The sequence below is a fragment of the Manis pentadactyla genome, chromosome 5 (assembly GCF_030020395.1).
Source record: "Manis pentadactyla isolate mManPen7 chromosome 5, mManPen7.hap1, whole genome shotgun sequence".
NCBI classification, from domain to species: Eukaryota; Metazoa; Chordata; class Mammalia; order Pholidota; family Manidae; genus Manis; species Manis pentadactyla.
This window is the reverse complement of record NC_080023.1, coordinates 66,765,410-66,792,721: the sequence shown is the minus strand read 5'-3', so window position 1 is coordinate 66,792,721 and position 27,312 is coordinate 66,765,410. Positions and strand designations below refer to the sequence as shown.

The 27,312-nt window shown below is 35.4% G+C and overlaps 1 protein-coding gene across 2 annotated transcripts in view; it reads right to left on the bottom strand.

The window, feature by feature from the left end:
• CFAP299 (cilia and flagella associated protein 299) overlaps positions 1–27,312 on the bottom strand; it is a 601,382-nt gene that overhangs the window by 20,534 nt on the left and 553,536 nt on the right. Inside the window, exon 5 of one of the 2 annotated variants that reach the window (XM_036906432.2) lies at positions 14,585–14,714. The exons of the other annotated variant lie outside the window; for it this stretch is intronic. Within the exon in view, the coding sequence (XP_036762327.2) occupies positions 14,585–14,714 (130 nt within the window). The remainder of the gene's footprint in view (positions 1–14,584; positions 14,715–27,312) is intronic. 2 annotated transcript variants of the gene reach the window in all.

The following is a 27,312-nucleotide window of genomic DNA, read 5'->3' as shown; positions in this document are numbered from 1 at the left end:
TCGCTTTTCTTTGTCCCAGAGGCACCGGCTTTGGTACCCGCTCACCGGTCTTGCTGTCCTGTTTCCCTAGTATCCAGCACCCCATGCATGCACTGTGTCTGCACTCTGGTGCAGATGGCTAGGGCTGGGTGTTTAGCAGTCCTGGGCTCCCTCTCCCTCCCTGCTCTGACTCCTCTCCTCCTGCCAGGAGCTGGGGTGAGGGGCGCTCGGTTCCCGCCGGGCTATGGCTTGTATCTTACCCCTTTCACCAGGCGCTGGGTTCTCACAGGTGTGGATGTAGTCTGGCTGTTGTCCTGTGTCTTCTGGTCTCTCTTTTAGGAACAGTTGTATTTGTTGTATTTTCAAAAAATGTATATGTTTTTGGGAGGAGATTCCCCCTGTCCTACTCATGCCACCATCTTGGCTCCCTAAGTTGAGAAATTTTTAAATACTTCCTGGTTCATTTGACTATAACAGTGATGAACATGCATTGAAATGTTATTAGAAATAACATCTTGTTATTAACATAAAAATTATTTTGAGCTAATGTATCCCCTGAGAATTCCGATATGAAAAAGCAAATTGAAGGGCAAATTTGGAAGTAAATTTTACTAGCCTTGATTTATAGTATTTTACTCTGAAAAGAAGGGATAAAATATGCTAAAATTTTGGTAAAATTTGTCCCATCTTGATGGGCTTGCTTTCTTGGCTCACTGGTTATTTCCTTTGCCTCCTATATGAAAGGCTTTCTTTTCTTTTCTTTTCTTTTTAACTTTCTATGTAATCTGACAAGGTAGCAAATATTCCATGTTTTAAAAAAATAATTTTCTGTGCTTCATGTTGAATTTATTACATTCTTGATTAAAACAAGAAAAAACAGAAGCAAAGAACTAAGATTCCTCACTTATAAAGAACTTAGATTCTTTATAGTCATTTTAACATCTATGTTTTTCTTATTGTTTATTGTTTTAAGTATTTATTAATTGAATAGTTACTCTGTTATTTGTTTAGCACCCTGCTCCTATCTTAATCAAATGTCCAAGTATCTTTTGACAATTTTTTTTTGAACTTTGCCTTTCCATAATTGGATCCCAAGTATAGAAAAAATTAAAACTTTCAAGACATCTTTTTCACCTAAGAGATATCTCTGATATCTCCCAGAGGGCCCCTGGAAAAACCATAAAGATTTCTTCTTCATCTTTGGAAAGTGGTTCTTAGAGTAATTAGCTTTGTCTGTAAAATTCAAGGGAAGACAGAAGAGATACATGACCTTACCTAGGTAAATGTGTATAGGCACAGTATTATTAATGTATTTCAGAAATGTTGTGTGCTTTATGGGAAGTCCCCAGAGTCATGCCATTGCCCTTGTTGTCTTATGGTTTCCCCTTGGGGAAAACTGATCACAGCTCCTCGGTATATATCAGTCAGCTTCCCCTATATTCATCAGAGTTCTGGCAATAGCAGGATAATGTTACCAGTCATAATTTCAGCTATTGTTTTTAAAAATAGAAATGTTACTACCCACTTACTTACTCTTTACTTGATATTCTTGGTATGAAAAATAATATCTCAGGGTTGTTCTATATCATATCTCAATATTTTTTTCCTCTATAAATTATTTTCATACATTTCTTGCATCAGATATAGCATTCACAAACTTCTTTTAAACTAAATTTCATCATTAGACTTAGATGATTTGTCTAATTTTGGGTGTGGGGTATGGCTTTATTAACTTTGTTCTGCATGCCACAGAAGGAACTAAACTCCCTTTTTATTGTATTATTCTTATTATGAACTCCTATAGGACTGTTCACATTTGATAATTATTAGTAAAAAATCACATAGCCATTTCAAATCCCTATGATCTACAAATAGTATTATTTTATTATGATGCTCCCCTGAAGTCTGTCTTATAGGTTACAGTTTTACAAGAATAAGTTGTGTCTTTTACAAGAGAATTTGTATCTCCAAGAAAGAACAGTCTCAGAATTTTGTGGAAAAGGACTCTACCAGGCACTTCAATTATTGACATACCAAAGCTTAGCTGACATAGATTACATAACTTTCAGAGTATACCACAGATGGACTGAGTCAGGATTTCCAGAACCTATTTTAGGCCAAATGAGAAGACTGCATATGACAGCTAACATCAGATCCAGAGGGCAGGAATCAATTATAAGAGAACAAAATGAACTAAGGAGAGAAACTTTATTGTGGCTATTTGTCTAAAATATTGTTGATATTCTTTTAATGTTCTGTTTTCCAGATACACAAGAGCACACTATCTCTTTCTTGTTAAATACTCTGTAACACACAGCAATTTTTTTAGTGGACTCTGCTTTTGTAAACTGAAATGATACATTTTAAAATGATATCTGATTTCCACTTATTCCTCTAGGATTCAGAAATTCATCTTATGTCTCCTTACTTTCCATGGTCATTTAGGTTTTGCATAGGTTCTATGAAAAGCTATCATTTTTTTTACCAGACATTTATGAATTGCAAAACCAAGGCTTTGTCTGGAATGTCTTATTTGAAGCTGATGCTCATTTTATCAGGTAGGAATAGCCATTCTTCAGGGATTAAGTTTGACTTGACTTGTGGAAGTATTGTTCACAAAGCCCTGGCCTATTTCTTGGCTTAAAAAGCTCAAGAATATTATTTGTTATACATAAGTAACTGTAGGATATTTGGGACTTTAAGGAGAAAGGAATTTGCTCTGATTTACAGGAATTTCAGGTGGAAATACAGTAGAAAGCATTTCTTGGGCTTGGTTTCCTAACCTCAGGTCAACAAATAATAGAGGGTTTTAAAAATCCAATTTGAGATTCCTTATGGAAACTTAGAGGCATGATTTAATTTAGTATTTGTTCAAAACTGTATAGCTTGAGTTTACAAAGGAAGCTTTAGTTATCCTATATGGTAAAACAACACTTTTACTACATCTATGTAAACAATCAGGCAAATCTAATGAGACCAGCCTTATTTTATAAGAATAATCTTTGTTTAAAATTTTAGTTGACCCTTGAACAACATGGGGGTTAGGATCACAGAACCCCCTGACCATGCAGTAGAAAGTCAAGTAGAACCTGACTCCCCAAAATCTTAACTACTAATAGCCTAGTGTTGACTGGAAGCCTTACTGATAACATCAACAGTTGATTAACAAATAATTTGTATGTTATATGTATTCATACTTGCTCTTACAATACAGTAAGCTAAGGAAAAATGTTTTTTTCAAATTGTTCCAAATCTTCAAAAAATTTTCCTGGGAAAAAAAATCCACATGTAGTGGACCCATACAGTTCAAATCTGTGTTGTTCAAGGGCCAACTGTATTATGATGAAAAGAGGGCAGGGAACTGTCAGGCAAAATCAGGGGAAATTTTGAGATGAGCAAAAAGTCAAATAGGGGCTATCTTGATTACTCACTCATCTAGGTTTTCTCATCTTTTACTGATATTGCTAACTCTGTAAATTATAGGAATCTGATAATAATGCCAAACTTCTTATCTATATAAATGCAAAGTAGTTGTGCTCGAGGGAATATAATTGATTTTTGTATTGATTTTGATAGATTAGTTTTGCATCTATTTGTAAATTCTTTTCAGAATTCCTTACACCCTTTATATGTCTCTGCTCTTTGAATTCTTCTTCAAACGAAATACAACATCTTACTGGTCCCCCATTAATTGAGCTAAAAGTCTTTGACACATGTTCATTTATGTCTATATGAGAATCATAATTGTACCTTCTTTTAAAAATAATTCCTTAATAGCAACAGTGCTAAGAACAATCTCATACACAACAGCAACAATACACATTGCAGTTGGTTGAGAAAATTCAGCACTTAGAAAATCCTGACTTCAACTTCATAGCACTGTAAGGAGCTGCTGACAGACTTCTGACTGGAGTCATTATAGGTCCCAGGAGAGATGGGACTGCAGGTCAAATACATAATAGGAGCAAAGCAAGATACTGGGGTAAGATCAACAGTTATGAATGACTGAAAAATAACAATTTATGGAGTAAAAGGACTCTAACCATACTCCACAAAATCCCAGAAGAAATATAGACTTAAAATGTATTAAAGGAACCACAAACCATTCTAGAAGAAAATACAGGTAAATATTTGCCCAGTCTTAGTAGGGGAACCTTTTTAAACCTGGAAACATAAGAAGAAATCAGAAAGGGAAATCAATAGTTTGGACTATATAAAAATTTTAAATTTGCATGAAAAAATCATTATAAATGTTAAAAAATAGATTTCTAAATCAGTAAAAAATATGATAGCTAAAGGTTTAATACCTTTTATATACAGAACACTTAAAATTTAATGAAAAAATAGCCCTAGCAAAAAGTGTGTAGAGAGCAATAATTACAGAATATATTAACATGCATATGAAAGAAATGTTCATCCCTAATAATAATAAATGAGGATTAAAATGAATTTTAACTATAAAATTATGAATTTAAAAATTATGTGAAATAAATAGGATATGGTAAATGGACAGTCTTAAATGGTTCAGGTTAAATTGTAAATTGATATTTACAATTTATGGAGTAAAAGGACTCTTTTTTACTTACTGCAAAGCCATTTAGCAATCTCTCTCTCTCTAAAGCTTTAGAATGTACGCATCTTTTGACTAGGCAATTTTCATTTAGGAATCTGTTTTAAAGAAAAAAACCAGAAACTTGTTTAGAGAGTTATTATTTAAACTGGGGGAGGAAAAACAGAAACCAATCTAAATGTCCATCAATGGGAAATTGTTATATAAATTATGATGACCTTATAGGATACAATACTATTTACATTATTTTACAGTTTCCTTTTTCACTTAATAATGTATATTGAACATCTATTCACACTAGTACATCAACTTCACTAAGTATAGCTTTAACTCATTTTAAAACTGAGGCATACTATTTCACTGTGTTGATGTATGGAGTTTGTTTAATCATTGCCCAGTCATGGGCATATCGATTACTTCCAAATTTTAACGATTGTAGTGAAAAATGATATTCTTTTAGAACTTTCACTGTTTCTAAGTTCATACACCACCCGGAAGCATACTCATTCACTGAGCACCTATGCAGTGGCACATTAAACACATTCTCTCATTTAATCTTCACAACAACCTTGGGTGAAATAGTTGTTTTTACAGATATTACAGGTGAGAAAACAAGTGCAGAAGTGCTCAAAGGGGTTAAGTAATTGGCCCTAATCACAAAGCTGATATGATCTATTAACTCCAACTTATTTTATATATTAGCTCCTCTTAAACAGTGTTTCTCTGCCTGAGTTCTGGCTATTGACTCTTTCCTACTTGCCCTGTTCTTCCAGGCCCTTTCAACCACTCCCAGGTATTTTGGAGAGGCCTTAGGTCTTCAGTTCTCAAGCAGAATTCATCAAGAAACTTAGGCAGATCTTTGAATATTCCAAAATATTATAAAACTATTCTGTAAGTATGGCCGTATGTGCATTTTCTTTTTTAGCAAATACATGAAACATCAGATTTTTAAGCTGTATTTCCCAAGACATTAAAAACCTATTTTTTGGAACAGGTTCATGTGCCTATAAAATAGTTTTCTGGGCTAGCAAGTTAGGGCTGCCATTCATTTGTTTATTTCATTGTGTTTTTTTACTCTTGGTTCAGCCATTTGAGACAATATTGTTTATCCGAGCCAGCATTAACCACTTCAAAGTTGTCAACGTGATATTTTTCTCTCTTGCCAGTGGTGTTGATCACTGTTCATACTACTGTGTCCCAGGTTTAACATGCTTCAACATCCCTCACTCTGCTTTGGGATTTCAGTGCCTCAGAAATTGTTAAGCAGCCACTGGGGTGGTGAATGGTTATTTGTTCCAGTGTGGAGACGCAAAAGAAATGATATCCTCTTTGAATTAGAAACAACCCTGCGGTCTTGTGCCCCCATGACTCCATGCTAGACTTGTGTGCTTTCTGGTGCCTGCTTCTTCGTCATTAGTTTTTGGGTCCTCAGGCCTTTAAACCATGGAAGTAACACTGATTTTGTTCTTATTCAGTCCTTTCATTCAGCCAGGAAACTGATCTTCCATTTGTCTGGATTGGTGACAACAAATCTGGTTTGAAAGTAAGGATGAATTGTAGCTAAAAACTCTCTTCCTCAAATTTCTCCATTCTCCTTTCTGTATTGGTCCCTTTTACCTTTGGCATAATGTTTGATTAGGTTGCCCTGATAACTGGAAGTATGAAACAGCAATTTTTCTTTGTCATGTATGTTTTCTTGGGATATGTACTTTTCTTTTCATGGCACATATTCAACTAGGATGGTGGAAAGTTATCATTTATACTTGCTTATTACTAAGTATTGATACACATACAATAACTCAGATTCATATATTTAATTTCTTTCTTTCCTCCAGATCACCTTTCCTGAACTACACTTCATACACGAGTTCATACATTGAACACTTAACAACATGCTCATCTCTAGAAGTTGTTCCATAATACTGCATATAAAATTAGAATCAGTTTTCCAGGTCAAAAGGAGGGCATAGCATTGAAGTTTTAGGAGTTTTAATTCATAAAAGCCAAGCTCTCTTACGTAATTTTTAATGTAGTCCTTAAGGCCATTGACTTTAACTCGAGTAAATACTTAATTTATATGTGGTGGACTTTTAGTTCAGGTGTATCAGGTGATTGCCCAGGGGAGAAAATGTTTAAAGCTTCTTAGTACGTGGGTGTTTTAGGGCTATAATTAGCCAAACAGTCAGTAATTTGGGCAGCAAAACCAGAAAGTTGGCAAGGCCTTATCTTCACTTAATAACTGTGACCTTGCCACAGTTAAAAAGCAACGTTTACACTAGGCTTGTGAGGAAAATCTAGGAACCAAAGAAGTGGTGTTTGTGATTCAGTAAGTGTCCCCTGGCCCATTAATTCAGTTTGTGTGGAGTGTGAGGAACACTGTTGAAAACTGAGGAAACTACAGCCTTGCTTAAACTTAGTCTATCATTACAGAGTTTTTTTCTTAGATATCCAATTAAAATATACCTGGCTCTGTAAAAAGATGGTAAAGTTGAGGACCTTCACTGGGAGGGTGGCACTTCACAAGACTGAATTTGAAATGTCTGGAGAAAGGATGGTAGGAATGTTATTTATGGGCCTTCATTTTGAGAAGAATGATTTCAAGCCTCTGATAGGTTCTTTTTGATTTTAATTTAGTCAGTGAACTGGGAGGCAACATTAAGAAGGCAATGAGCACCTTTCCTACAAATATAGCAAGTGCTTGAGTGGAGTTTGCTTGGGAGGAACAGAAGAGAAAGGAGCAGCACCCTCTAAATTAAAAAGCAAGCAAACAAAAAACAACAACAAAAATGTGTTTTTATTGGTAGAAGTCCTTTATATTTTCAACCTTGTTCATCTAGGTATTTTTTTACTCATAGAAAAAGGCAAATTTGGCATTTTTTGGCATCTGTATAATATGTAATAATGACTACACGTTTATTTTAAAGAATAAAATAATTGCTTTTCTCATTCACCCATGGACTTAACACATCAGCGCCATTGCCCTGCACATTCAGGGTCAGTGCTCCCAATTTCAGCAAAGAACCCCCAGGGTGAATTCACCTACCAAGGAGAGAAAAGCACCAGAGTCAATTACTCTGGTAAATTTCAGCTAAAAATAGCATTAGCTCTACATATGTTTCTGGTGCCTAAGGTCCTAAGATATTTTAAAGTTAACCTCAAAAGTTTCCAGGATTATTTTTGGCCCTACAATTCATTTCTTTAGCAAATATTTAATATTCAATTTATTCATTCCACAGATGTTTACTGAGTACCTAACCTATACTAGCATTGGAGATACAATGGTAAAATGAACAGAAAGGGTCCTTGCCCTGTTTCAGTTTGTTTTACAAGTCTCTGTCACATGTATTGTTTCATTTGAGCCTCTGGAAAGCCTATCTCACAAAGTGCTTCTTGATGAGGCAGTGATAACAAAAATGGATACTGCGACACCCACTCTACAGTCATCCAGATAAGTAAGAAGAAATAGTAGCAATTTATCAGTGGAAGCATCGAGTACAGTCAGTGGTATTACTAAAGAGACGATTATCCAGAAGTCTTTGGTATATGATCTGTGCTTTTTGGTCTGCTTGTGCATCTCTGGAATATGTAATTTAGACTACTTAAAATTAAGACTGTTGAATTAAAATTTGTTTAGAGAAATGAAGTTTGATTTTTTTGTGAACATACAGTAAAGTGAAGCAACAGCTACTAAAATACTACTGTGCAAAGCAGTGGATATCAAATCCAGCTAATCTTTAGGATCACCCGGGAAGACATTTAAAAATACAGATTCCTGGACCTTGGCACAGACCAATTCAGTCTGAATCTCTATTGGTGGAGCCTAGGGTTCTCCTGATTGGCCAGTGTGAGAAGAGGGGGAAATACTTTACTGAATTGACAGTACTATTCCTAGTCAAGCCCTGGTGGGCTGGAAGTTGATGGAGACCTCTTGTGGTAACAGTTGCATTCCTAAATAGCACATTTTTGTGTTTGAACGATCATGATTTTAAAAAAACACAAGTCTGGATTAAGGGGCCCCTTGTAGTGAGGGGTATTGATAGGTAAAAAGAAAATAAATACATCTTGCTATATCAATGCATATTTTGCATTGCACATGCCTTCCAAGGTCTGTGACACTCTGGATGGCTCCAGAAAGGTTTAATCTATAGTAGTGTCTTTTGTTTCACCAATTTCCTACACTTCATAGAAACCACACATCTCTAAGATCTTGTAACTATTTTTTTGTTTTTGGCTTGTGTTTTCAGCCATTTATCAAGGAACTATCTTAAAGGTGAACTTTATTAGATACTACACAAAGCAACAAAAAGGAGACTCTGTCCTAAAGAATTTCATGTTTTTCATACAATTGATTTTCTATTTTGCACCAATAAAGCTTAGCCAATAGAAAAATAGCATCGCCTTTTTTCAAAATGGCTTAATGATTTTCATACTCAGAAATTTTGATTCTAAGTCATGACATAAATCGTACATATTCTCATTGAACTGAGTAGGATGGAAAAAACCCATTAGATTTGGCTTCCATGGTTGGAGTTCAGTTTTCTCTCAAAACTTCCCTGCTATTACTCCTCTTCCTGCACCTTGGTCTCAACCCTGGTGGCACATGAGAATCACCTGGGGAGCTTTTGAAAAATACAGATGCTCAGGCCTTCCACCCAGACCAATTAAACTGGAGTCTTTGGGGGTGAGGCCAGGCATCATGGATTCTGAAGCTTCATGGGTGATTTTGACATCTGGTTCATGCTGAAAACTCCTCTCTGTCCAAAAGGAGGGCATCTTTCTTCCTGTGCAGTTCCATGCTCTGTGCTGACACACCTTCACTTGTGAGGTTCCTTCCTACCCCTTCCGCTCCAGTCCTTATGTTCTTATCACACCCGTCCTTCAAGATCCAGTGCAGATGCCATCTATTTTATTAACTTGTTTTTGAAGCATAGGTTCAAAGTAAATTCTGCCTCCTCTGAATTCTGACAGAGCTTTTCCTGTCCTCTCAGGTCACTTTCTAGCTTGCTTTTCTGTTCGTATTATATTTTCCCAGCCACCCACCAACTAATTTGTAAGGTTTTTAGGGCAAGAAACCCACCTTTATGATGCAGCTTTTGTACCTCACAGTACCCAATAGTTACTCAGGAAACATCAGATGAGGAAGAGGAGAACTGAAGGAAAAATGAAGAGGTAACAGACTTACTGACATCAACCAGCTCACCTCTTCTCTGGATTCATCCAGCACCAGTCCATTCTCTCTCTTTTTTATTTCCTGATCGTTGGGGTGAAGTGAGATAGCTCATCCACTTTTTCTAGATATGCATTCTTTAAGTTTTAGTTGCAATATTAAAAACATCAGCTCAGATACTTGCTAACTACAGCAAGATACCCAGTTCTAGTCCTCTTTGTTCTTCACCTGGACTGTTACGTTCTCATCTGTTATGTCCCAGTTTTTCCAACTTACTCTGTCCTAACCTACATCCTCTAATTGTTTTAAAACATAGCTTTTCATCCTTGGCATATTTCCGTTTTTCCTATCAAGTCCAGTTCAAGATCCTCTCAGTTATGCATTCAAAGTTTTTCATGACCTTTCCACACTTAATTCCCACTCCACTCCTTCTGTAAGCCATTACCGCAGCCAAATTGAACTATTTAGGTTTTCCTTTGTCTGTTTTACATTCAGCAACTTTATCTTTGCTAACAGGTTTCATTCCTGGTGTTGCCTGCCTCTCTATCTCTATGAGTTCAATTCTTAGTAATTCTTCAAGCCCAGTTAAAAGATTATGTCCTCCATTACCACCTAATTATCCCCAATACTATCCCTTCTCCATATCCTCTCCACTGGTTCCTGCACCAGATCAAAAGTCATCTCTTCTTCCACTCAGTTTTCAAAGCATTTCTGTCTTTTGCAACATATCACTTTCTGCCTTATACTGAAGTTATGATTTTTACATACCTGTTTCTTTAAAAATACTATAAACACTTAAAGGGCAAGGGTTGAACTCTTGCTCATCTTTATATCCTTCTGGTGTCTCATATGTTAAGCTCCACCACCAGGTCTACAAATTATGAACTGTGACCTTGAGTAAGTCCTTTAACTTGTTTGAATCAATTTGTTCATAAATCAAAAACATGTTTTAATTCAACGGTCTTAATTTGAAATGGTTTAAATTACATATTCCTGGGACTGCACAAGAAGAATCGAAAGCACATACTAAAATAAGATTTCTGCATAACCTCTACAAAACCTAAAATTATGGCTGTGCTAGCTATGTCCAGTGATAAATTCCTGCAATTCCTTTTTTTTACTTACTTATTTAGATCAATAGAGTATGGGTGGTATATCTTTTCTGGCTATCGCTACTGTATCAAGTATCAGTATACTTATCAGTATAATCCACTTCTTCAGTTTTAATTAGTGTAGCATTAATTTTGTGTGTTTGGAGGGAATCGCTGAATCATTTGTTCCATGAATATTTACTGAGTATTCATTAGCCAGGCAATTTTCCTGGCGATAGGAGCTCACATTTAGTAAACGGAAGAGGGGAGAGGAGAAAAGAAGGTGTAAGGAAGATTTTTTCTATTTTAACTATTCTATACAATCTCTCTCTCTTATTAGTAGATCATGAAGGTTTTAGACCACTCAAATTATGTTAAGATTCAAAGTAAACTTTCTCATTGTTAATATTTCTTAAAAGCAAAATAAAAATGACTATTTTTTTCCCATTTGTCCAGATAATACAGGGGAATGGGTACAAAGTGCTTCCACTCAACCGTTCTAAAGATAATACACTGGAAACATTTTAGTGGGTGTGAATCACTCAGACAAGCATTCTTCACTCAAAAATAGAAACTTGCCTTATTTGTTCCAGATGTTGTACAGCTGCAGGGAAGTTAAAGCCAGTGGTCCTGTTTTCAATGCAACCAAACTCTTATTGCATTTGGAATTTCTTAACCAATGAACTCATACTATTTGTTCTAAGACCTGCATAATTTTCTTTTTTCCACTGTTAACCGTTTGCAAATAACTGTGTTTCTTTGGAACTATATCAAATATGATGGTCCTGAATTAAGTCTACATCTGTGTTGTACAAAGGAAACATGCCCTGTTTATCACTGTCTCCACCTTTCGTTTACCTTGACCTCCTTAATTTTAAACCAAAAATATTCCAAAGAGAGTACTTGAAGGAAAGAAAAAGGAGACTTGAGTTGCATTTTTACAATATTTTAAAGCACCTTAACTATTTTATAGGAAGGTGTATTCTTAGGAAATTCTTAGGAAGAATTTCAAGGAAAATTATTAAGAAAAATATTGTGTATAAACATGTAATTCTTATTATTGTGCATTTGTAGTTTTAAAAACCTGACATTTTATCTTATTTCCTGATTCTCCTTTATGTCTCTAAGAGATGTTATGTGTATGCAGTGAAATATAAAAGGATCATGGCTTTTTGAAGAAGCTGAATAAGAAATTATATAGGAAATGTACATTCTAATTTTATATCTATGAAAATATATGTGTTATATTTTGAGAACAAAAGGTTGAAAAGACTTACATGTGAGCAAAAGTACCCTATCTCTTGGATTACTGTTATTTTCTAGAGAATTTTTTCTCAAATTGCAGTTCATAGGAGCAGAAACACACTGGTTGCCTATGAAAATAAATAGTTGTTGACCCAGCTGAGTCAGAAACTCTATGAATTGGGGATGCAGAGGGACCCTCAAGATCAGGAAACAACAATGACAACAGCATCCTCATCTTTCACTTATGAACATTAAAGTGCAGGGAAGTTAAAGTGAATTTCTCAAGGCCATGCGACCAGTTAATAGCAAAGTAAGGCTAAAAATTTCATTTATTGATGCACAGACCAGCATTCTTTTCCAGTGAATCAGCTATTAATTTTTATCTTCAAAAGATAAAATTAAATTAAAATTTAAAGAAATACAAGTATCCAGATAGTATCAGGTGTTCCACCCAATAATCTACTCATCACTAATTAACAAAATCTTTTCCCTCCAGGAATTGCAAATAGCTTTCCTTCAGACTCATCATGTGTCTTGAATTATAATCAAAATCATCCAGAAGATAAAGAAGAAAATGTTACCTCTTACATTTTCTTGACTAAATCTTTGAAGTCTCATGATTGATTATTTTGGAAGAAAGTGTAAAGTTATCTGAAACATGTTCAAGTAACAGTTTGCATTCAATAATGATTCCACAAAGACTATAAAAATTATATTTCATGACATACATCCTTGAAGCATGTATATGTCATTAGTTAAATACAGCCCTAAAACAGTTTGTGTGATGTCATTCAAAACTGATTAAAAAATTTGCTTCCCATAATTTAATGAAACCATTAAAATTTTATATCTTCCTTGTACAAAGTTTAGCCTTCTAAGAGTAAAAGACTCTGTGGATGCTGTTTATTAAATTTTCTGTAATTTTCCTCAACTGAATAACATTTTGACACCCATTTGTGATAAAGAGGCACCACTAGAGAGAAGATGTGCTCATAAGCTTCTCTGGGGTTCATAAATTCATAATAAATATGGCTCTAGTGATTTTCAGGTCGAGTCCTTTATTTTACCAGTGAGAAACCTGAAACCAAAAAAAGAATAGTGTTCTTTTGAAGGGATAACATTGTCAGAAACTGCTAATTATCTACCAGACTTCTCTTTTCCCTTTCCTAGGACTTCTGATTTCAGCCAAGTGTGTATGGTCACCTGAATAAAGAATTACATTTCCCAGCCTTCCATGTAGCCAGGTATCGCATGGGTCTAAGCCCTTGTCATTGGACCATAAGTGAATGTTCATGTGGTAGCTTTTCGGAAACTTCCTTAAAAGACAGTGGGGGCATGTGCTCTGCACCTCTGAGCTTCTTCCATGGATTCTGTTTGGAACGTGATTGTTATGGCTGGAAATCTATTTTGGCCCATGAGGATGAGGGCCACCCTGGCTCAGAAGACTATAGACCTGCCATTCTAACTTTGGACTGACATGGGATGAGATGCACACATGGGAGAGGAAGAAACTTCCATTCTGTCAAAGTCACTGGGTTGGTGTTTTTGGTATTTGGAGATGTATGTGATTGCAGAGAATAATCCATTTCTTGCTACAGAATTTTATTCATTCTTTTTTGAGCACACAGTTACTGAACACTTTTTATGAGCATGGAGCTCTATTACGAAACAAAATCATTTTATTTTTTATTTAAAATTTCTAAAAAGTTTTGGAGAAGTTTTCAGAACCAGACTCCTCTTTACCTTTGGTTCATCTTTACTTCTATCCCAGGCATATCATACAATTCCTATTTCTTTCACCATGAAAGAATTATTTTTTCTGACTGTATTTTACACAGATGCTGGCATGTGAGTATCATATATTGCAAAAGTTAACAACAATGCCTAAGCAACTGAAGCACATATGACTTTCAGTAAGTTTTAACCTTTATTCCCAAACATATGATAAGTCATGATTAAAAATTATGATGCAAATGCAGTCTTTGAAAATATGAGATGTAAATTTATTTGTCCTTGAACAAATTCAAAATATCATGGGACTAGTCCTAAGATTTTTAAATACTATGTACTTTCTAACTTAACACTTAGAAGCACACTAAAGGCCATACTACTCTCAGTGTTACCCACATACAAAAAGAGATATTAGGATTCTGGGTACATATGTGAGGTGAGAGTTTCCCTCCCCTTAATGACTCATCTCCTCATTTAGAGCAAAAATGTCACTAGATATCCCCAGGATCAGAGCAAACAAATGCATTGCCCACTGGCTCCCTTAACTAATTCTGCTGGTAGGCATGGAGAAGTGCTCCTACTTTGAGTTTTATTTAAATTCCCCCAAAACTCTTTCTTATTGATTTGTGATTATTTATTAAGTTTTGGAGTTTTTCCTTTAATAATAGTACATGCTCTATGTTTCAACATAGTTTTCATTTCTAGATTTAAAAATTGAAAGGTGTCAAATATTTAATAGTAGAATAATGACAGAAATACAATAAAATTTGGAAAGATACATAAATGTAAAAGCAGATTTACCTTTGGGTCCACGTTGAGAATTTTTCTGTCTCTTTTGTATTTGAAAAGTAAGCCTTCTGGATTATCATCAATCACTTGATAATTGGGAGTCGAATTCCAAAAAGCAATATGACTGTCCCAGTTGTAAAAGCTATAAAAAATATTTATTAGCAATGAATATGCACAATACATAAACTTGACAAGTATATTTCAGAAAATATTTGGGGCAGTTCAGTTTCAAGATAAATGAATCAGATGATAGTCTGTATAATCATGTAGAATACATATATGGTTAAAATTCTTGCAGAAGATTTTAGACTGTTTTATTCTCAAATAATTTAAATTCATTTTTATGACTATTTTGCATGATTTCCTGGTTTGGACACTCTAGGACCTAGGGCCCATTCCAATATTAGTTTCCCAGGAAGTCAAGAAGAAAATTGATGCCATTTAAAGCTATGGTTCAGATTCTTCAGAGTATTAAGAGACAGTTTATCAGAGGGAAAGGCAGGCTAAGTCACCTCCTCTCATTCAAAACAAATTAATTCATTTCTTTCAGTCTCTATTTTTCAATAATATGTTTCCCAGGGAGTGAGGAAACTATTTGCATTTGAGAGGTTGCCATAAGCCAGGTATGAAGTGATGTGTTCTGTTAGAACACCCAAACAAAATTGCTCTCATTTCATGAGACAAGGCTAGTCAACCAAGAGAGGTAAAGTAGCAGGGTTAGGGCTGGTAAATAATATGTCATAGGTCTAATATTTCAACCCAGATACGTGTGTTTCTCATATGAGTTGGAAGAATCTTCAATATACTTATTTTGTTATCTATTCCTGTTAATTCATTTCTAATACTATGTTACTATGTTCAAATACTAACACATTTCTAATGTCTCATATTACACTGCTTCTGGGTTGTTTTGCCCGCTATTACTCCCTTTCTTCATTTGAAAGAGATTTTATCGATTAAACTCATTTTGAATTATAATGTTTTTTGAGGCATTAACGTTTTATTTATTTATTTATTTATTTATATTTTGGTATCATTAATCTACAATTACATGAAGAACATTATGCATTAACTTTTGAGCTATTATCTAAAAGTGTAATATTTACCCTCCAATTTTCCAGCATTCAGGAAGGATCGAATACATAGATCATATGTTTGTATCAATGGAGCATATTAGCAAGAACTATTTTCTCTCTTTCCCTTTACTATTTTTTCTGTAGCCAAGACATAGGAGTGTCTACCCTATCTGAGCACAAAGTTAGGAAAAGCGATATTCTAACAATCTTTGTCTGCTTAATTAGTCTTCCCCAAGAGAGCAGGAATGACAGAGAGTATCTGATTGGTGAATTGAGGAAAAGAGCTAAGCATTCATGGCCTTCTAAGTCTTCACTTTGGCTAGCCTTCATAAGTGAAGCTTACCATGGCAAGCTCATCCCCCAGTATGGTGGTAGGGAGCAGTCTAGAGTCCTGCTGATGAATTCAATTCAGTGGTGAAGCATTAGGAGCCAATCTGACTATACACCCAAGCTGGGTTCTCTAATTCAGCTTAACCCATAATAAAGAAGACAATTTGCCCTTCATCATACTGGTGTTCAGTTAGGAGATTGCTAATTGGAATAGAAGTCATGAGTATGATTCCAAACTTATATATAAGTCTCTCTAAATATTTATAAAATATATAAATATGGATAATCCAGTAAAACGCTTGAGTAATCGCTAAGCTTAGAGTGGCATTGTTTGTATCACACATTCCTATCTTGTTGCTCAGTCTTCACATTAAAAGCCTTTTTGAAATCCAGGCAGATTTTATTTATTTATTAAAAAGTTAATTTATATAGCATGTAGTATTTCTGATGAAACAATTTAGATTATTCATTCAATACTTTAGTTCTCCTAGGCAGGAATGGGAACAAATTTTGTTTCACATGCCAATTCTAATAGCTAATAATTATTACTATTTAATAAAGATAATATTCATTTAGTAATTACCATGTGCTAGGTATTGTTCTAACGAATCTATTACCTCATTTAATCTTATCACCAACCTCATGAAGCAGGTATAAAATTATCCCATTTTATATTTGCAGAGTCCAGGTGCTCCTGAAATGTACTTGTGGAAGAAAATGAGGGACTGGATTTGAAACAATATTAAAAAGTGGACTCCTCAGTGATTATGAGAGAGGTAAGTGACAAGAGTTTAGGATTATTCTCAGATTTCTGGTTTAGATTCCAAAATGGATGGAATTATTTATTAGAATATGAAACACAAGAGAAGGAAGAGATTTCAGGAGGGTGGGGGCTGGACATACTGAATTTGAAATCCCCACGAAATATCCAAGAAAATGAGAACAAAGATTTGGTTTGTATTATTTACTGCCCTATTTCCAAGACCTCTTCTTAGCCCATTCCTGACACGTGGTAGATGCTGTATTAATTGAGTGAATAAAGAATGTATGAATTTATAAAATTCAGAGAATTTTCTAAGATGAAATAAGAAATTTGGAAGTCAGTGGTACTTAAATTCATAGAGGTGGCTGAGATGGACAAAGGAGATCATGGAGACAGTGATGAAATCTGGGAGCATCAATTTTAGGGAAGGAGGAAGAATCAGCAAAGGAGAATTAAAAAATGGTGATCTGAAGCATCAGAAAGAATGACAGTGAGTTACTTTATTGCAGAAATTGAAGAGAGGAGAATATATCAAGAAAAAGCATTTTGAGAAAGATAATAATGCCAAATACTTTAAGAATTAGCTAAGGTATGAAAAGAAGCCCTCAAAATTTGTACTTGGAAGAATATTACAGAGGAAGCAGTTGCAGCGAAATGGTGGGAACAAAATTTGGGTCATAGAGAATTTAGGGAAGATGAGAAAAGATTACTTAATAAAAATAATTCCTTTAATAATTTAGCTGTGAAGGAAACAAAATTAGAACAGCACTAGAGAGGGATATAAAAAATTAAGGGGCAGGTTTTTTTTTTTTAAGATGGAATATTCTTGAGTATGTTTCCATGATGTGAAGAGGGAAAAGTAGAGGAAGCAGGAGTCTTAGAGAAGCAGAGCTGTAAAAAGACTGTCATAAAAAATTATATATAAGATGTATTTAATATGCAACAGCAGTATGCTATTGCTTTACCTATGTAGACTAATTTGATTTTCATAAGAGCCCTGCATATTATTTATTACTATTCCTATTATATAGATGAAAAAACTGAAGCTGAGAGAAGATGATTATTTTTTCAAGTTCACATATCTATTAAGTACTGGAATACAGTCTCAAATACTGACTATAGAACCTTAAACACGTGCTCTTTTAAAAGAATTTTATTTTATTATAAGAACATTTAACAGGAGTTTAACTCTGTCAATAAATTTTTAAGATTATACATTATACATTGTTGTTGACTGTAGGTACAATGTTGTATAGTGGATCTCTGTAGCTTATTCATCTTGTTTAACTGAAACTTTATGCCTACTGATTATTAACTCCCCAATTTCCCCTCCCTGTTCAGGCTCAAGCAGTCATCATTTCGCTCTTGGAATTTTTTTCTGTGAATTTGACTATTTTAGATACCTCATGTAAGTGAAATCATACAATACTGTGTTTCTGTGACTCAATTATTTCACTTGGCATAATGTTCTCAAGGTTTATCCATGTTGTCACATATTGAAGAAGTTCCTTCTTATTAAAGGCTGAATAAATATTCTACTGTATGCATAACCACATTTTCTTCATCCTTTTATCTATCAGTGGACAATCAGGTAAGTTCCACATCTATGAATAGTTTCTTTTAGACCATATATAGTTGAGTGTTTTTGTTTTATCTATTGAGCTGCTCTTATGTCTTTTGGTTAGTGAGTTTAATCCATTTATACTTAGAGTAATTATTGATATGGAAGGGTTTTACCCTACCATTTTATTAATTGTTTTCTGTTATGTCTTGGAGTTCTTTGGTCTGTCTTTTCCCCTCTTGCTGTCTTCCTTTGTGTTTTGTTGATTTTTTTATTGATAAGGTTTTATTGAAACCTTTCTCTTTTTCTTTTGTGTATCTTTTATAGGTATTTCTTTGTATTTATCTTAGGGCTCACATAAAGTGTTAAACAGTTGTAACAGTTTTAAAGTGACAATAACTTTAGTTCAATCACATACAAAAACTACATTTTAACTTATTCCCCCCTGCCATGCACTTTTATTGTCACAATTTAGATCTATTCATAGTGTGTATCTTATTGGGTCTTTTTTAAAGTTACAGTTATTTTTAATTTTATGGTAAATTAAAAGTGATTTTTACAATACCATTACAATAATACAGTACTCAGGATTTGCTTATATATTTATCTTTATCAGTGAGTTTCATACTTTTATATGCTGTCATATTTCTGTTAGCATCCTTTTATTTTGACTTGAACAACTCCCTTTAGTATTTCTTAAGTAAGTCAGGCCTAGTGCTGATGAACTCTCTTAGCTTTTCTCTGTCTGGGAAAATCTTTATTTCTCCTTCATTTTTGAAGGACAGCTTTGCTGGGTATAATACTCTTGATTGGTCACTCTTTTCTTTCAACACTTAATATTGCCTGATTCCCTTTTGGCCTGTAAGGTTTCTGCTGAAAGCCTGCTGGTTGTCTTGCCACTCGGATGTGACAAGTCACTTTTTCTTGCTTCCTTCAAAACTGTCTCTTTGTATTTGACTTTTGACAATTTGATTATAGTGTCTTCATGTAGATTTCTTTGGAGTCATCTAATCGGTATTTCTTGAGCTTCTTGGATCTGGATGTCTATTACATTCCCCAGATTTAGGAAGTTTTCACCCATTATTTCTTTGGATAAGTTTTCTGGTCTTTTATTTCACTCCTCTTCTGGGAATCCCATAATGTATATATCCATCCCTTCATGGTGTCTTATTCCCTTAAGATTTCTTCACTCTTTTCTTTTTGTTCTGACTTCAGTTATTTCCAATAATTTGCCTTTGAGTTCACTCATCATTTCTTCTGCTTATCCAGTCTAATGTTGAAACCATGCAGTGATATTTTAAGTTATGTTATTGTCTTATTTAACTTCATTATTTCCATTTTGTCCTGAAATATTTCCTATCTGTTGAATCTGTCACTTTGTTCATTCATTGTTTTCTTCACCTCAGTGAGCATCTTTATTACAGTTATTTTGAATTCTCCTTCAGGTAAATCATACTACTCTACTTCTTTAGGATCAGTTTCTGGAAATTTGTCTTGTTCCATTTTAAGGAAATTCATTGCATAATTCTTGATTTTCCTTGACTTTCTATTTTGATGCCAGCACAGTAGACAAAGTAGGCACCTCTTCTAGTCTTCATGTACTGGCCTCATACAATCAGCTAGGCTAGAGGTTCTGGGGACCTTTTCCAACTTTTTCCCTCCCCAGGGAGAATTAGGCAGGTGTAGGTTTTCTATGCCTTCTCTGTGATAAGTGGGGGATAGGAATATGGTGACTGTCAGTCAAGCCACTGTTTCTCATTCTCCCCTAGGTGGATAGACTGTGCTGGACCCATCAGAGTTCCAAGGCTGGAAATATAGAAGCCAGTCCTCTGGGAAGCCCTTACAGAAAAGTTGGGGATCTGGATAAATACTCCAACCCTTTCTTCCCCTGAGAGAAACTGAGAGATGGGGGTTTCTTTCTGATCATAAGGAGCTGTTCTAGGGGCAGGGAATTCAGCAAGAGCTTTTACAAATACCAAACCTCTCCACTGGCTTTGACAACGTTGATTTTACATTTGCCCAGGTTGCAGGAGCCTATCAATTAGCTTCTAGATTTCTCACAAATGGAATCTGTAAGTTATTGCTGAATTTGTGTGTTTGTAGGAAAGTGAGAGTCTAGAGCTTCCTACACTGGTATCTTGCTGTTGTCACCAATAAATATGCTGTTTTTAACTGCTATTCCTTGTTTACTTTTTTCTTTATTATTTACTTATTTTCATTAAGGTATGATTGATATAGACTCTTATGAAGGTTTTACATGAAAAAACAATGTGGTTACTACATTTACCCATATTATAAAGTCCCCACCTATACCACAATGCAATCATTGCCCCTCAGTATAGTAAGATGCCACAGATCCACTATGTGCCTTCTCTGTGCTACAGTGTTCTCCCTGTGATCCCCTAAAACCATGTGTACTAAACATAATATCCTTCAATCCCCTTCTCCCTCCCTCCCCACCCGCCCTCCCACACCCCTCCCCTTTGGCAACCACTAGTTCATTCCTGGAGTTTCTGTCGTCTGCTGCTATTTTGTTCCTTCAGTTTTGCTTCATTGTTATACTCCACAAATGAGGGGAATAATTTGGCATTTGTCTTTCTCTGCCTGGCTTATATCACTGAGCATAATATCCTCCAGCTCCATCCATTTTGTTGTAAGTGGTAGGATTTGTTTCTTTCTTATGGCTGAATAGCATTCCATTGTATATATGTACCACATCTTCTTTATCCACTCATCTACTGATAGACACTTAGGTTGCTTCTATATCTTGGCTATTGTAAAAGTGCTGTGATAAACACAGGGGTGAATATGTCTTTTTGAATCTGAGAAGTTGTATTCTTTGGGTAAATTCCAAGGAGTGGGATTCCTGGGTCAAATGGTATTTCTATTTTTAATTTTTTTGAGGAACTCCATATTGCTCTCCACAATGGTTGAACTAGCTTACATTCCCACCAGCAGTGTAGGAGGGTTCCCCTTTCTCTGCATCCTTACCAGCATTTGTTGTTCTTAGTCTTTTCAATGCTGGCCATCCTTACTGGTGTGAGGTGATATCTCATTGTGGTTTTAATTTTCATTTCCCTGATGATTAGTGATGTGGAGCATCTTCTCATGTGCCTGTTGGCCATCTGAATTTCTTCTTTGCAGAACTGTCTCTTCATATCCTCTGACCGTTTGTTAATCAGGTTATTTACTTTTTGGGTGTTGAGGCGTGTAAGTTCTTTATATATTTTGGATGTAAACCCCTTGTTGGATATGTCATTTACAAATATATTCTCCCATACTGTAGGATACCTTTCTGTTCTGTTGATGGTGTCCTTTGCCATACAAAAACATTTTAGTTTGAAGTAGTCCCATGAGTTCATTTTTGCTTTTGTTTCCCTTACTTGAGGAGATGCATTCAGGAAGAAGTTGCTCATGCTTATATTCAGGAGATGTTTGCCTATGTTGTCTTCTAAGAGTTTTCTGGTTTCATGACTTACATTCAAGACTTTAATCCATTTTGAGTTTACTTATGTGTATGGGGTTAAACAATAATCCAGTTTCATTCTCTTGCATGTAGCTGTCCAGTTTTGCCAACACCAGCTGTTGAAGAGGCTGTAATTTCTGCATTGTATAGCCATGGCTCCTTTATCATATATTAATTGACCATATATGATTGGGTATATATCAGGGGTCTCTAGTCTGTTCCATTGGTCTATGGGTCTGTTCTTGTGCCAGTACCAAATTATCTTGATTACTGTGGCTTTGCAGTAGAGCTTGAAGTTGGGGAGCATAATTCTCCCAGCTTTATTCTTCCTTCTCAGAATTGCTTTGGCTATTCGAGGTCTTTTGTGGTTCCATATGAATTTTTTGAATGATTTTCTCTAGTTCACTGAAGAATGCTGTTGGCATTTTGTTAGGAATTGCATTTACTCTATAGATTACTTTAGGCAGGATGGCCATTTTGACAATATTAATTCTTCCTATCCATGAGCATGGGATGAATTTCCATTTATTGGTATCTTCTTTAATTTCTCTTACCAGTGTCTTGTAGTTTTCAGGGTATAGGTCTTTCACTTCCTTGGTTAGGTTTATTCCTAAGTATTTTATTCTTTTTGATGCAACTGTGAATGGAATTGTTTTCCTGATTTCTCTCTCTGCTAGTTCATTGTTAGTGTATAGGTATGCCACAGATTTCTGTGTATTAATTTTGTATCCTGTAACTTTGCTGAATTCAGATGTTAGACCTAGTAGTTTTGGAGTGAATTCTTTAGGGTTTTTTAAATGTACAATATCATGTCATCTGCAAACAGGGACAGTTTAACTTCTTCCTTGCTTATCTGGATGCCTTTTATTTCTTTGTGTTTCTGATTGCCATGACTAGGACCTCCAGTACTATGTTCAATAGAAGTGGGGAAAGTGTGTATCCTTGTCTTGTTCCCGATCTTAAAGGAAAAGCTTTCAGCTTCTTGCTGTTAAGTATGTTAGCTGTGGGTTTGTCATATATGGCCTTTATTATGTAGAGGTACTTGCCCTCTATACCCATTTTGTTGAGAGTTTTTATCATGAATGGATGTTGAATATTTTCAAGTGCTTTTTCAGCATCTATGGAGATGATCATGTGGTTTTGGTCCATCTTTTTGTTGATGTGGTGGATGATGTTGATCGATTTCCGAACGTTGTTCCATCCTTGCATCCCTGGAATAAATCCTACTTGACCATGATGGATGATCTTTTCGATGTATATTTGAATTCAGTTTGCTAATATTTTGTTGAGTATTTTTGCATCTATGTTCATCAGGGATATAGGTCTGTAATTGTTTTTGTGGTTTCTTTGCCTGGTTTTGGTATTAGAGTGATGCTGGCCTCATAGAATGAGTTTGGAAGTATTCCCTCTTTGTCTACTCTTTGGAAAACTATAAGGAGGATGGGTGTTAGTTCTTCACTAAATGTTTGATAAAATTCAGCGGTGAAGCCATCTGGTCCAGAGGTTTTGTTCTTAGGTAGTTTTTTGATTAGAAGTTCAATTCCATTGCTGGTAATTGATCTGTTCAGATTTTCTGTTTCTTCCTTGGTCAGCCTTGGAAGGTTGTATTTTTCTAGAAAGTTGTCCATTTCTTCTAGGTTACCCAGTTTGTTAGCATATAATTTTTCATAGTATTCTCTAATAATTCTTTCTATTTCTGTGGTGTCCATAGTGGTTTTTCCTTTCTCATTTATGATTCCGTTTATGTGTGTAGCCTCTCTTTTTTTCTTGATAAGTCTGGCTAGAGGTTTATCTATGTTGTTTATTTTCTCAAAGAACCAGCTCTTGCTTTCATTGATTCTATTGTTTTATTCTTATTGATTTTATTTATTTCTGCTCTAATCTTTATTACGACCCTTCTTCTACTGACTTCAGGCCTCATTTGTTCTTCTTTTCCTTGTTTCATTAATTGTGAGTTTAGACTTGTTATATGGGATTGTTCTTCATTCCTGAGGTAGGCTTGTATTGCAATATACTTTCCTCTTAGCACAGCTTTGGCTGTGTCCCACAGATTTTTATGGTGTTGAATTATTGTTGTCATTTGTCTCCGTATATTGCTTGATCTCTGTTTTTATTTGGTCATTGATCCATTGGTTATTTAGGAACATGTTGTGAAGCCTCCATGTGTTTGTCAGATTTTTCATTTTCTTTGCATAATTTATTTCTAGTTTCATACCTTTGTGATCTGAGAAACTGGTTGGTACAATTTCAATCTTTTTGAATTTACTGAGGCGCTTTTTGTGGCCTAGTATATGACCTATTCTTGAAAATGTTCCATGTGCACTTGAGAAGAATGTGAATTCTGCTGCTTTTGGGTGTAGAGTTCTGTAGATGTGTCTTAGATCCATCTGTTCTAATGTGTTGTTCAGTGCCTCTGTGTCCTTACTTACTTTCTGTCTGGTTGATCTGTCCTTCAGAATGAGTAGAGTGTTGAAGTCTCCTAGAATGAATGCATTGCATTCTATTTCCCCTTTCAATTCAGTTAGTATTTGTTTCACATATGTAGGTGCTCCTTTGTTGGGAGCATAGATATTTATAATGGTTATATCTTCTTGTTGGATTGGCCCCTTTATCATTATGTAATGTCCTTCTTTGTCTCTTGTGACTTTCTTTGTTTTGCAGTCTATTTTGTCTGATACAAGTACTGCAACTTCTGCTTTTTTTCTCTCAATTAGTTGCATGAAATATCATTTTCCATCCCTTCACTTTTAGTCTGTGTATGTCCTTGGGTTTAAAGTGAGTCTCTTGTAGGCAGCATATAGATGGGTTTTGTTTTTTTATTCATTCAGTGACTCTGTGTCTTTTGATTGGTGCATTCAATCCATTTACATTTAGGGTGATTGTTGATAGGCATGTACTTATTGCCATTGCACACTTTACATTCATGGTTACCACAGGTTCAAGGTTAACTTCCTTACTATCTAAGAGTCTAACTTAACTCACTTAATATGCTATTACAAACACAATCTAAGGGTTCTTTTCTTTTGCTCCTCCTTTTTCTTCCTCCTCTATTCTTTATATATTAGGTACCCTATTCTGTACTCTTTGTCTATCCCATGATTGACTTTGGGGATAGTTAATTTAATTTTGCATTTGCTTAGTAATTAGGTGTTCTACTTTCTTTACTGTGGTTTTATTACCTCTGGTGACAACTATTCAACCTTAGGAACACTTCCATCTATAGCAGTCCCTCAAAAATAGACTGTAGAGATGGTTTGTGGGAGGTAATTCTCTCATCTTTTGCTTATCTGGAAATTGCTTAATCTCTCCTTCAAATTTAAATGATAATCTTGCCAGATAAAGTAATCTTGGTTTGATGCCCTTCTGCCTCATTGTATTAAATAGATGATGCTACTCTCTTCTGGCCTGTAAGGTTTCTGCTGAAAAGTTTGATGTTAGCCTGACAGGCTTTCCTTTATATGTGATCTTATTTCTGTCTCTGGCTGCTTTTAACAGTCTGTCCTTATCCTTTATCTTTTCCATTTTAATTACTATATGTCTTGGTGTTGGCTTCCTTGGGTCCCTTGTGTTGGGAGATCTGTGGATCTCTATGGCCTGAGAGACTATTTCCTTCCCCAGATTGGGGAAATTTTCAGCAATTACCTCCTCAAAGACACTTTCTATCTCTTTCTCTCTCTCTTCTTCTTCTGCTACCCCTATAATGCAAAAATTGTTCCATTTGGATTGGAACAATTTTTCACATATTTCTCTCAAAATTCTTTCATTCTTAGAGATCCTTTTTTCTCTCTGTGCCTCAGCTTCTTTGTATTCCTCTTCCCTAGTTTCTATTTCATTTATCATCTCCTCCACCATATCTAGTCTGCTTTTAATGCCCTCCATTGTGCTCTTCAACAATTGGATCTCCAACCGGAATTCATTCCTGAGTTCTTGAATATATTCCCATACCTCCATTAGCATGTTAATGATTTTTGTTTTGAACTCCCTCTCAGGAAGAGTCATGAGGTCCATGTCATCTTTCTCCGGAGTTATATTAATTTTACTCTGTACCAGGTTCCTTTGGCATTTCATATTTTTGTATGGCACCCTCTAGTGCCCAGAAGCTCTACTCTCTGGAGCTGCTCAGCCCCTGAAGCAATGTCGGGGGTTGCAGGGGAGTGGGATTGGTGCCTGGGAGGAGGAAAGAGCTGTTTCTTGCTTCCTGGCTGCTCTGCCTGTCTCTACTGCCTGAACCAGTGGGCCAAGCACACAGGTCTAAGTTTTTGTCCAAGAGCAGCGGGATATGGATCCCTGCTTTCTGCAAGTGGTTGTAATCTCAGTCTCTCCAGGAATTCTGCCTGTCTTAGCTTTGCAACCCCATAATCATGAAAATATCATGAAAGCACCATGAAATGTAGGTTTGTGCTTCCAGAGCAGATCTCTGAAGTTAGGTATTCAGCAGTCTCAGGCCTCCACTCCCTCCCTGCTCAGTTTGGGTGGGGGAAGGGCTTGGGTCCCGCTGGGCCACAGCTTTGGTACGTTACCCTGTTCCGTGAGGTCTACTCTTTTCTCCAGGTGTATGCAGTCTGGTGTAGTCCTATTTTCTGTTGCTCCCTCAGGATTAGTTGTATTAATTATATTTTCATATTATATGCAGCTTTAGGAAGAATCCTCTGTTTCACCTCTCACGCCACCATCTTTAATCTTCCTTGTTTACTTTTAAGTGACAAAGTAATTGACAATGCAGAATGGGGTAATGTATATTTCAACTTTAATTTCACTTCTTTTAAGCCACCTGTGTCCAGATCCACACTCTAGATGTTGTAATAACTCATAACTCTATTTGAATTTTTTTTATCTATTATTTTTTTTGTTAGTTCATCAACACTATGGTTTCAACCTTATCAAGGTCTTGGCTCACCCTTTTAATGCTAATTTACAACTAATTTATTTATTTATTTATTTATCCATGATGCAGAAGGTATTTGCAAGTAATTACAACTTTCTTGCTCAATTGGTCTTCTTCATATTGAAAAATACCAGCTCTAGACTTCCTCAACTGTTTGTCTTCTCTGTTTCTGCATATGGTCTTCTGACAACTTTTGTTGAAAATACATGGTACGTACTGTACTACTGATGTAATTCTAAATTCCATGAATTTTAAATTTAAATCTCAACCCCAACTGAATTTGAAACACTGCAGAGTAATTATTTTACATGTCTGTAATTATCTTTCTCTATCATTCATTACACTGTTCACCTCTCCTATTCCTCACTTTCCTACTACCTCCTTTCATTCAACTAAAAAGAACAGGTACACCTGTTCCTTTGCAGGATAAAAATCTTCTTCACACTTGTTCTTAAATCTATCCTTTATTTCTCTTTAGTTTAAATAATTAGCCAAAATGTCTATTATAATCAAATTCACTGCACCATAAAATGTTCCCCAGAATTAACAAACACATGTAAATGATCCCAGTGAAACAAAGAACAGGAAGGAAGGAAGGAAAGAAGGAAGGAGAAAGAAAGGAGAGAAAGGAAGGAAAGAAAGAAAGATGAAAATAAGGA